The 12,500-nt window shown below is 45.3% G+C and overlaps 1 protein-coding gene across 1 annotated transcript; it reads right to left on the bottom strand.

The window, feature by feature from the left end:
- Window positions 1-1,305: 1,305 nt before the first annotated feature.
- On the bottom strand, window positions 1,306-8,058 carry zbtb25 (zinc finger and BTB domain containing 25; the record flags this gene model as incomplete). Its single annotated transcript, XM_080791521.1, has 8 exons — window positions 1,306-1,502; window positions 2,422-2,642; window positions 3,024-3,279; window positions 4,045-4,191; window positions 4,858-5,232; window positions 5,616-5,741; window positions 7,017-7,090; window positions 7,886-8,058. 8 exons carry the CDS (start codon window positions 8,056-8,058, stop codon window positions 1,306-1,308), a joined length of 1,569 nt encoding a protein of 522 aa, XP_080647647.1.
- Window positions 8,059-12,500: the final 4,442 nt, after the last annotated feature.

Here is a 12,500-nt window from a genome sequence, read left to right as displayed (position 1 = left end):
TGTCTTTCTCTCTCTCTCTCTCTCTTTAGCAGGCAACTCTCTGTTTCTGGCACAACAGCGCCCCTACTGGTACTAATAGGTATACTGGTGCTCACAGTAACATAGGTAGGTGGGTTAACGTCACATAGATAGGTGGACACGGACGTTGCTGTTCCTTGGAGTGGTTGCACCACTCAAAAAGACCAAAGCACGCCTAAACACGTTCTTAGCATCCCATGGTTTTGATAAAAAAATGGTGTTAAAAATCAAAACTCAATGAAAAAAACAGCCAATATTAGTTCCTATGACAGTAAGTGGCTGTACCTCATTGCACGTCTATACAAAACACGTCTAATTTGTGGGGAAAAAATACATTTATTTACAAAACGTAGCCCATTGCAAAAGAGACTTTATCTATTTACAAAACATTTCATAACAATCATCTTTGTTGTAATGCAACACAAATTGGACACACACCAGCATTACACACACACACACACCAGCATTACACACACACACACACACACACGCACACTGAATCTAGAATAGATTATGGGAGAAGAAAAGGTTTACATGTCTGTTTGATTGTTATTTAATTGGGGGCAGTGGCTCAGGGGCAGAGTGGCCCGTAGAGTTCGATCCCCTGTGGGCTCCCCCAGAGTTAGTGTCGAAGTGTCCTTGAGCAAGACTCTGAACCCCTGATTGCTCCCGATGTGCAGGCTGGCACTACACTGTGAAACCATTTAACTGGTTCAGTGCCGGGCCCGAGAGACCGAGATTAATCTACCTTTGTGACTGAAAGAAGAACTGCTTTTTTGTTGTTTTTCTTCTTTGTAATTATTTGTTTGTTGTCAGTCACGACTCGAGTTGGCTTCGTACGACGCTTAAAAGGTCTTTAAATAAATACTTTTGCTAATGTCTATGGGGAAAAATGCATTGGGAATTATTTCCTGGGCCTGGCGTCGTCATGAAAGGGGGCGGGACTAGGCCTTGCGTCGTCATGAAAGGGGGCGGGGCTGGGCCTGGCGTCGTCATGAAAGGGGGCGGGACTGGGCCTGGCGTCGTCATGAAAGGGGGCGGGAGTCGCGGGACTGCGACGCCCTACAGCGGTCCAGGCACCTCTAGGCTGGTAATCACAACCTCAGCCTGCATGTCCTCTGCCTAAAAAGTCTTAATATCTCCTCCCTCGGTCGTAGAGATATATCATCCCTTTGGATCAGTGTTTTTAAAGATGTTGGTTTATTTCCATGTTTTGGAATGCTCCGGGTTCGATTCCTCCCGGGGCGTTGTACATTTGCGCGCCGTCCGTCCGTCCGTGGTCTCCCGTCACTCCACGGCCACTCCGTCCACGCTCTCCTGCGACAGCTCCGAGTCCAGCGAGTAGCACGAGCTACCGTTGTCCTGGGCCTCCCTGCTCGCCTCCTCCAACATGGCCGCCGCGGCCTCCCTGCTCGCCTCATCCAACATGGCCGCCGCGGCCTCCCTGCTCGCCTCATCCAACATGGCCGCTGCCGCCGCAGATCCTGCGGGGAACGAGGATGAAGGTTATATATAGTAGTAAAATATAAAACTAAATTAAATCAAACTGAAGCTATACCGTTGAAAAAATGATGCTTTAGATAACTTGAAACATGCAAACACAAACTAGGCTTTACAAAATAAAGGACAAACTTAAATTGTATTGTGCGCACGAAACAAACTAAAACTAACTAAAATCATAGAGAAAATCGCTTTAGTCTTTGTCAATATTTCCTATACTTCTTGAATCTTGAAAGGCTAACTCTGGCCCTGACTACCTCATATTACAATAAACAACTAAAGTGAATCATAATAATAATAATAATAAAAGCCATTTAAAACACCCCGAACACCCCGAGGTTATTTAATGCATTAAACCATAACGCCCAGCGATTTATAGCAGTGGAGCACCTTTAGCGACGGACCGGATGTTATCCCGGATGTTATCCCGGATGGACCGGATGTTATCCCGGATGTTATCCCGGATGTTACTAATTGATAAGGGGTGCAGTACTTAGTTTAGACAGTTTTTGGTTTAGACTAGTCATTGGTTAGACCAGTCATTAGTCCTATACAACTACAACCTATCTCAAACCCTCACCCTAAACCTAACCTCCCACGGGGCAGCACACCTAAACCTAACCTTAACCCATGTGTAACCAATGACTAGTCTAAACCTAACCTCCCACGGGGCAGCACACCTAAACCTAACCTTAACCCATGTGTAACTAATGACTAGTCTAAACTAAGTATACACCCTAAACCTAACCTCCCACGGGGCAGCACACCTAAACCTAACCTTAACCATGTCTAACTAATGACTAGTCTAAACTAAGTATGCACCCCATTGATAAGGCGTCCTGACAGACAGACAGACAATAAAAGGGGGCCAATAAAACAAATGCAGCTGTGACTGTAAGCAACCTTGGGGCGTAGTGGCGCCTCCCTGGCAGAAGGGGGCGGCGTGGTGGTGGTGGTGGTGGTGGAGCAGCTGGCTGCACAGGCGGTTGTAGCGGTGGTAGCGCGACGGCTTGCCCGTGGTGTGCGTGTACATGTGCTCCTGCAGCGCCCCCTTGTGGGAGAAGTTGACGCTGCACACGGCGCACGCCATCTTGCGCTTCCGCGAGTGGAGGAGAGAGGTGGCGCTGTGGAGCAGGCGGGTGGAGGGACGTTGTTACGTTATTAACTACCGGTGGGGTTACTTTAGTAACCATGGTTCTTTAAGTAAGTGAGCAAAATATTTCGCTCTATAGCCGGTCCATAGAGCGAAATATTTTGCGAAGGCTCACTTAAAGAAAACCCATGTTACAAAAAAGAATAATATAATATAATATAATATAATATAATATAATATAATAATAATAATAATTATTATTATTATAATAATATAATAATAATAACAATAATAATAATATAATAATGATACCAGCTCTAAAACTCATCAAATCTAAACGAAAACTAAGCCTTTTCACAAAACCAACATTGAAAACAAAACCAAAAAATATATATATATATATATGACAAACCTTGGAAGAGAGGGTGGGCTGCTCCCCCCTCCTCCTCCTCCCCCTCCTCCTAAACCGCCGCTGCTGCCTCCTCCTGATTGGCTGCGCTTTAGCTCTGCGGCTAGCTGGTTAGCGAGCGCCTGGCTCTGCCGCAGGGCCTCCTCCAGACAGCCGGTGTCTCCTCCCCCTCCTCCTCCTCTAAGCTCCTCCTCCTCCTCGTCTCCGCCTCCTTCTCCGCCTCCTCCCGTCGGGGTCAGTCTGTCCATCAGACCGCTGGCTGGACGGACGGACGGACGGACGCACAGCAGCGTGGAAAATAAAGAGTTATTTTATAACCGACTTAAGGCCCATTCATAGTCTGGATTTTCGGTGGTGAGGTGACCACCTCTCCGGTGGTGAGATGACCACCGCTCCGGTGGTGAGATGACCACCGCTCCGGTGGTGAGCTGACCACCGCTCCGGTGGTGAGGTGACCACCGCTCCGGTGGTGAGGTGACCACCGCTCCGGTGGTGAGGTGACCACCGCCCCGCTCCGGTGGTGAGCTGACCACCGCTCCGGTGGTGAGCTGACCACCGCTCCGGTGGTGAGGTGACCACCGCTCCGGTGGTGAGGTGACCACCGCGGTGGTGAGGTGACCGTGGCGGTGGTTTGCTCTTCACCGCGGCTCAGTGACGTCATGTTGTAGTTCGGTGGTCACCTCAGTGACGTCATGTTGTAGTTCGGTGGTCACCTCAGTGACGTCATGTTGTAGTTCGGTGGTCACCTCAGTGACGTCATGTTGTAGTCCGGTGGTCACCTCACCACCGAAAATCTAGACTATGTATGAGCCTTTATAGTCAGTGGTTACCACACTCATAGCTCGTAGCGCGCCACCGAGTGGCGCGCTACGAGCTTGTAGTTCTGCTATTTTTGAAAAATCGAAGAAGGACTGACATAGAAACATAGCTTTTTCAGAAAACTGTCAGGAATGTAGTAGAAGACATGTTGTAGAATCTGACCTCAGATCAGAACGGGTTATGTAATGGATAGAACTACGGGTACCTCCGGCGGGGATCAGGCCGTCCGCCGCGTGGTTGAACAGGTGTAGGCGGAGGCCCTCGGCCGACGGGCAGCGCTCTCCGCAGCGCGGGCAGAGCAGCGACGCCGGGAGACCCCCGCACGGGGGGGGGGCTACGGCTCCCCCCCCTGCTGGGGGAGGCCGGGGAGACCCCTCCCCCCACCGCCTCTACCCCCTCCTCCTCCTCCCCCTCCTCCACCTCAAAGACAGGGACGACAACAACACGTATGTCAGTTAGCCTGGCCCCGCCAGCGTGCTTTCTGGTCTAGAGGGGCGGGTGTAGCCTGGCCCAGATAGTCTGCTTTCTGGTCTAGAGGGGCAGGTGTAGCCTGGCCCAGACAGCGTGCTTTCTGGTCTAGAGGGGTGGGTGTAGCCTGGCCCAGACAGCGTACTTTCTGGTCTAGAGGGGCGGGTGTAGCCTGGCCCAGATAGTCTGCTTTCTGGTCTAGAGGGGCGGGTGTAGCCTGGCCCCGCCAGCGTGCTTTCCCAAGGACCACTGGGTTCTGGAAAAAAAACCTTGTTCTAAAGACTATGATGACTGAAACAAACAAGAAGGATGTGGAGCAGCTTCTTTCCCCAGGCAATCTTTATGGATTCCTGTAAGTTTTTAGGACTTATTTATACTTATAAATATAGTATTGTCTTGCCCTGATATATTTATTATTGTATGAGCCTGTGTTGTCTTTTTAACTATATAGGAGAAACTTTATTTATTTATTTTTCTGCTGCTATACAGTTGGGAAATAATGACGAAATAAAAGCAATCTTGAAATCTTTTGAATCTTGAAAAAGAAAACAAAGTGCTGTTCGTATTCCAACCTGCTCCTGTTTGATGCGGCTGGAGATGTCCGAGTCGTCGCCAGATGCCACGTTCTGTAGACCCGAGGCCCGGTCCAGCCCGTCCAGCCCTCCCAGCCCGTCTAGGCCCACGGCCAGGTGGCTCATCTGGGCGTGGGACCGGCCCACGTGACTGGAGGAGCGGCCGTCGGTCCCGCCCGGACCTCCTCCTCCTCCCGCCGTCGTGGTGGTGGTCGTGGTCCCCCTGCGGCCCCCGGCCGTCCCCCCACCGGACCCCTTCTGCCCCCCGGCCGTCCCCCCGCCTGCAGACCCCTCCTTATTGGCCAGCTGCGACGAGATCTGGATCCCGTACAGGTTGGACATGCGCACCACGTCTGACGGGTTTGGGGGAAAACACATTTTTTTTATATTACTCCTCCAGATTCTGTCCAAAAATTCCGCAAATCTCTAGTCATGTGTTCAAGCCGGATCTCTCCGATATTTCACATCATAATTGGCTAACTTTGGCTTTCAAAGTTGGAAGGATTGGCCCGTTTTGAACAAAATGCCTCAAATCATGAACGCACCGTGCATTTTTCACAGACTTTCCTACTAGGCTGAGGAATATATCCCACCCTTTACATCTAGTTTTTTATATCTCGCCGCTGACCACACCATATTACAATAAACAATAAAACAATAAAAAACAATGCATAAAGACTAAACTTAAATTGATTAACAAAACTAAATCAAAATATAAAGGATTGAAAAACTGCACTAGTGTAATAACCTTGGTTGGAGTCATTAGCGCCCTCTCCTGGCTGCAGGCAGAGCTGGTAGGCATGGAGGAACTTGATGCCTTCCTGCAGTCGACTCTGGTCCACTGGCTGCTTAGGACACATGCCTGCACACACACACACACACACACACACACACACACATATCTTGTATGGCTACCCTTGCTAGGTAATGGACTACAACAGTAACCTGTATAATGATAGATAATGGACTACAACAGTAACCTGTATAATGATAGATAATGGACTACAACAGTAACCTGTATAATGATAGATAATGGACTACAACAGTAACCTGTATAATGATAGATAATGGACTACAACAGTAACCTGTATAATGATAGATAATGGACTACAACAGTAACCTGTGTAATGATAGATAATGGACTACAACAGTAACCTGTGTAATGATAGATAATGGACTACAACAGTAACCTGTATAATGATAGATAATGGACTACAACAGTAACCTGTGTAATGATAGATAATGGACTACAACAGTAACCTGTATAATGATAGATAATGGACTACAACAGTAACCTGTATAATGATAGATAATGGACTACAACAGTAACCTGTGTAATGATAGATAATGGACTACAACAGTAACCTGTGTAATGATAGATAATGGACTACAACAGTAACCTGTATAATGATAGATAATGGACTACAACAATAACCTGTATAGTGATAGATAATGGACTACAACAGTAACCTGTGTAATGATAGATAATGGACTACAACAGTAACCTGTATAATGATAGATAATGGACTACAACAGTAACCTGTATATAATGATAGATAATGGACTACAACAGTAACCTGTGTAATGATAGATAATGGACTACAACAGTAACCTGTATAATGATAGATAATGGACTACAACAGTAACCTGTATAATGATAGATAATGGACTACAACAGTAACCTGTGTAATGATAGATAATGGACTACAACAGTAACCTGTATAATGATAGATAATGGACTACAACAGTAACCTGTGTAATGATAGATAATGGACTACAACAGTAACCTGTGTAATGATAGATAATGGACTACAACAGTAACCTGTGTAATGATAGATAATGGACTACAACAGTAACCTGTGTAATGATAGATAATGGACTACAAAAGTAACCTGTGTAATGATAGATAATGGACTACAACAGTAACCTGTGTAATGATAGATAATGGACTACAACAGTAACCTGTGTAATGATAGATAATGGACTACAACAGTAACCTGTGTAATGATAGATAATGGACTACAACAGTAACCTGTATAATGATAGATAATGGACTACAACAGTAACCTGTGTAATGATAGATAATGGACTACAACAGTAACCTGTATAATGATAGATAATGGACTACAACAGTAACCTGTGTACATGATGTGCAGCAGGTAGCTGAACACGTCCGGCTGGATGTCTGTGGGCTGGATCTTGATGCACTCGCTGCAGAGGAGAGAGAGAGAGAGAGAGAGAGAGGAGCACAGGACAGAAGGACACGTTTAACCATGCAGGACTGTCCAGCCCTCTCAGGTCACTCCATCTTTTTTTTTCTTTTTTTTATCCCACGATTTTGTAACCCATTTTTCACCCCTGTGTCAATCATCTAATGTGATCCTGGGCTCTACACACCCTCCGCCAACCTAGTCCCCATATATGGGGGACAAGGGGAGACCAACCTATAGTCCCCATATATGGGGGACAAGGGGAGACCAACCTAGTCCCCATATATGGGGGACAAGGGGAGACCAACCTAGTCCCCATATATGGGGGACAAGGGGAGACCAACCTAGTCCCCATATATGGGGGACAAGGGGAGACCAACCTAGTCCCCATATAGGGGAGAGCAACGGACTTGAACTCATGCTTCCTTCATGCCTGAGTGTCCAAGTTGCTCCTTTACACCTGACAGGGGGGAGTTTCCCTGGTTGGACGTATAGCGCGTGGAAGGAACACGTTATTCCAACCAGTTCCTTTTACCCTCCATCAGGCGCCCCGGCTGGCCAGGGGGAGGCAGTTTAGAGACCAGGATTACTGCATGTTTTTTTGTGAGGGGACACGGGGAGAACATGTGAGGCTACCTACCCTAGGGGACACGGTGAGAACATGCAAACTCCACACAGAAAGGCCCCTTCGCCAACCCTCTGTAGATCTGTGTTTCACCCACCTGGACTGATGGGTCTATAGATCTATGTTTCACCCACCTGGACCGATGGGTCTATAGATCTGTGTTCCACCCACCTGGACTGGTGGATGAAGATCATCTTGAAGTAGTTGCTGAAGCTGGCCAGCACGGCGCGGTGGGCCTTGAAGTAGACGTTGCCGATGGCGACGGTGCAGTCGCACAGGAAGCCGAACTCCCGCTGCACGTTCAGCTGCTGCAGGAGGAAGAGGCTGTGCGTCGACACCTCCATGGTGACCCCCCCCCCCCCCACCACGATGATGATGTCACTCTATACGAGACAAGAGTACAGTAGAGTTTATTTATTTTGGTCGTTAAAACAAATCAATACAGAGCCTGCTTTTCTTTTTGTTGCAAAAGAAACATTGACCAAAAAGGTGTAGGCTGAAGCCTAAGCTTATAGTGCCTATATATATATCCTTCTAACAAATAAATGGCTTTCATTGCGAACGCAGTGAGCACTTACTATATGAGACCTAGCAGATCATGTCCGTGTGTCTGTCCCGCTATCCAAATATGGAGTGTGTTGCATCAGCAATCACTCAGCTCCATATATGGGCACAAAAGGGGCCAGGTCCACTCAGCTCCATATATGGGCACAAAAGGGGCCAGGTCCACTCAGCTCCATGTATGGGCACAAAAGGGGCCAGGTCCACTCAGCTCCATATATGGGCACAAAAGGGGCCAGGTCCACTCAGCTCCATATATGGGCACAAAAGGGGCCAGGTCCACTCAGCTCCATATATGGGCACAAAAGGGGCCAGGTCCACATATACAGTAACAGCGGGACAGACACACAGACAGACAGACATGATCTGCAGGGTCTCAGCTGCGTTCGCTTCCCGCGTTTGCGCGTCTTACTGGTAGGTAAAATAATACAACAAAGCAAACAGAAGGGAGAAAAAAAACAAGAAAACTAAACAAAAACAAACAAACATAACATAAAACAAAAACAAAGACAGACAGGACAACACAGTCAACAGGAACAAGACAACAAGACAACAAAAACAACAAAACAAAACTCAAAACGAGAAAACAAAACATCATATCAATGTTCTATAATAATACTGTATATCTACTATTTTTGATCTATACAATTTTTTTAATGTATTTATTGTACTACAGTTTTTTTAGTTGGTCATCCAATCCATTCCATGACAGCTTGACCCCTCTGACCTCTCTGTGATGCTTATTCTAGCATCTGTTTGTTTGAATATGGAAGTGTCTCTTATAGGTTGTATAGCGTCTCTCTCTCTAGGCCAGAACATCTCTTGCAGAGAGTGTTAGAGGGGCAGCTAGGGGCTGAATATTTTGGTTTAATATTTACTGTTTATCCTATTTATGTTATGTTGAAGTATACAGGACAACATTGGGAATAAATATAATGCACTATCAACACTGGTAATGCAATGTATGAATGGAATAAATATACCGGTAATGTACATTTATTCCATTCATACATTGCATTATCTGTACATTATTATCGTTCACGCGTTGAGCTTTTAGATCAGCTATTCTCGCAATTAGGTGCCCCGAGTCTTACGGGATGTGAGGGATGTTTGAATCCCTAGACTCCTTCAAAACCGCTCTCAAAGGGCACCTATATACGGACGGCTGCGATTCGAAACTGGCCCCCGTAAAATCTGAATCCCCCACCGCCCCCCCCTTTCCCCCTCACTGTATATAATGTTTCTTTTCCCTTTTTGCTTCCTCTATGATGAATTCCTGTTCTGTTCTTTAACTATATAGAAGTGTCTATTTGTATACGTCTCTAAATGTTTTGATGAATTGAACATGGTGGACCCTATAGCTCTTGTAAACAAGTGTAATGCTTAATTGGGTCGTCCACTCACCGTTAACATGAGTCTTTGTACTGAGTTTGTGCTTGAAATGTTACTGTAATTCTGCAAACTGTACATATTTCAATCATATCAATCAATCAAGCCCCTGCCTCTCTAACACGTCCCTGGAAGTGGAGACACATATCAGGCATGTGATATGGAGACACATATCAGGAGTGGTGATATGGAGACACATATCAGGAGTGGTGATATGGAGACACATATCAGGAGTGGTGATATGGAGACACATATCAGGAGTGGTGATATGGAGACACATATCAGGAGTGGTGATATGGAGACACATATCAGGAGTGGTGATATGGAGACACATATCAGACAGGGTGATATGGAGACACATTTCAGGAGTGGTGATATGGAGACACATATCATGGTGATATGGAGACACATATCAGACAGGGTGATATGGAGACACATATCAGGAGTGGTGATATGGAGACACATATCAGGAGTGGTGATATGGAGACACATATCAGGAGTGGTGATATGGAGACACATATCATGGTGATATGGAGACACATATCATGGTGATATGGAGACACATATCAGGCATGGTGATATGGACACACATATCATGGTGATATGGACACACATATCATGGTGATATGGAGACACATATCATGGTGATATGGAGACACATATCATGGTGATATGGAGACACATATCATGGTGATATGGAGACACATATCATGGTGATATGGAGACACATATCAGGGTGATATGGAGACACATATCATGGTGATATGGAGACACATATCAGGGTGATATGGAGACACATATCATGGTGATATGGAGACACATATCAGGGTGATATGGAGACACATATCATGGTGATATGGAGACACATATCATGGTGATATGGAGACACATATCAGGCATGGTGATATGGAGACACATATCATGGTGATATGGAGACACATATCATGATTATATGGACACACATATCATGGTGATATGGAGACACATATCATGGTGATATGGAGACACATATCATGGTGATATGGAGACACATATCAGGCATGGTGATATGGAGACACATATCATGGTGATATGGAGACACATATCATGGTGATATGGACACACATATCATGGTGATATGGAGACACATATCATGGTGATATGGAGACACATATCAGGCATGGTGATATGGAGACACATATCATGGTGATATGGAGACACATATCATGGTGATATGGAGACACATATCATGGTGATATGGAGACACATATCATGGTGATATGGAGACACATATCATGGTGATATGGAGACACATATCATGGTGATATGGAGACACATATCAGGCATGGTGATATGGAGACACATATCATGGTGATATGGAGACACATATCATGGTGATATGGACACACATATCATGGTGATATGGAGACACATATCATGATTATATGGACACACATATCATGGTGATATGGAGACACATATCATGGTGATATGGAGACACATATCATGGTGATATGGAGACACATATCATGGTGATATGGAGACATATATCATGGTGATATGGAGACACATATCATGGTGATATGGAGACACATATCATGGTGATATGGAGACACATATCAGGCATGGTGATATGGAGACACATATCATGGTGATATGGAGACACATATCATGGTGATATGGACACACATATCATGGTGATATGGAGACACATATCATGGTGATATGGAGACACATATCATGGTGATATGGAGACACATATCATGGTGATATGGAGACACATATCAGGAGTGGTGATATGGAGACACATATCATGGTGATATGGAGACACATATCAGGCATGGTGATATGGAGACACATATCATGGTGATATGGAGACACATATCATGGTGATATGGAGACACATATCATGGTGATATGGACACACATATCATGGTGATATGGAGACACATATCATGGTGATATGGAGACACATATCAGGAGTGGTGATATGGAGACACATATCATGGTGATATGGAGACACATATCATGGTGATATGGAGACACATATCATGGTGATATGGAGACACATATCATGGTGATATGGAGACACATATCATGGTGATATGGAGACACATATCATGGTGATATGGAGACATATATCATGGTGATATGGAGACACATATCATGGTGATATGGAGACACATATCATGGTGATATGGAGACACATATCAGGAGTGGTGATATGGAGACACATATCATGGTGATATGGAGACACATATCAGGCATGGTGATATGGAGACACATATCAGGCATGGTGATATGGAGACACATATCATGATGATATGGAGACACATATCATGGTGATATGGAGACACATATCATGGTGATATGGAGACACATATCATGGTGATATGGAGACACATATCATGGTGATATGGAGACACATATCATGGTGATATGGAGACACATATCATGGTGATATGGAGACACATATCATGGTGATATGGAGACACATATCATGGTGATATGGAGACACATATCATGGTGATATGGAGACACATATCATGGTGATATGGAGACACATATCATGGTGATATGGAGACACATATCATGGTGATATGGAGACACATATCATGGTGATATGGAGACATATATCATGGTGATATGGAGACACATATCATGGTGATATGGAGACACATATCATGGTGATATGGAGACACATATCAGGAGTGGTGATATGGAGACACATATCATGGTGATATGGAGACACATATCAGGCATGGTGATATGGAGACACATATCAGGCATGGTGATATGGAGACACATATCATGATGATATGGAGACACATATCATGGTGATATGGAGACACATATC

The sequence above is a fragment of the Protomyctophum bolini genome (genome assembly GCF_963924005.1).
Source record: "Protomyctophum bolini genome assembly, chromosome: 19".
In the NCBI taxonomy this organism is placed as follows: Eukaryota; Metazoa; Chordata; class Actinopteri; order Myctophiformes; family Myctophidae; genus Protomyctophum; species Protomyctophum bolini.
This window is presented reverse-complemented; position numbering and strand designations above follow the sequence as displayed.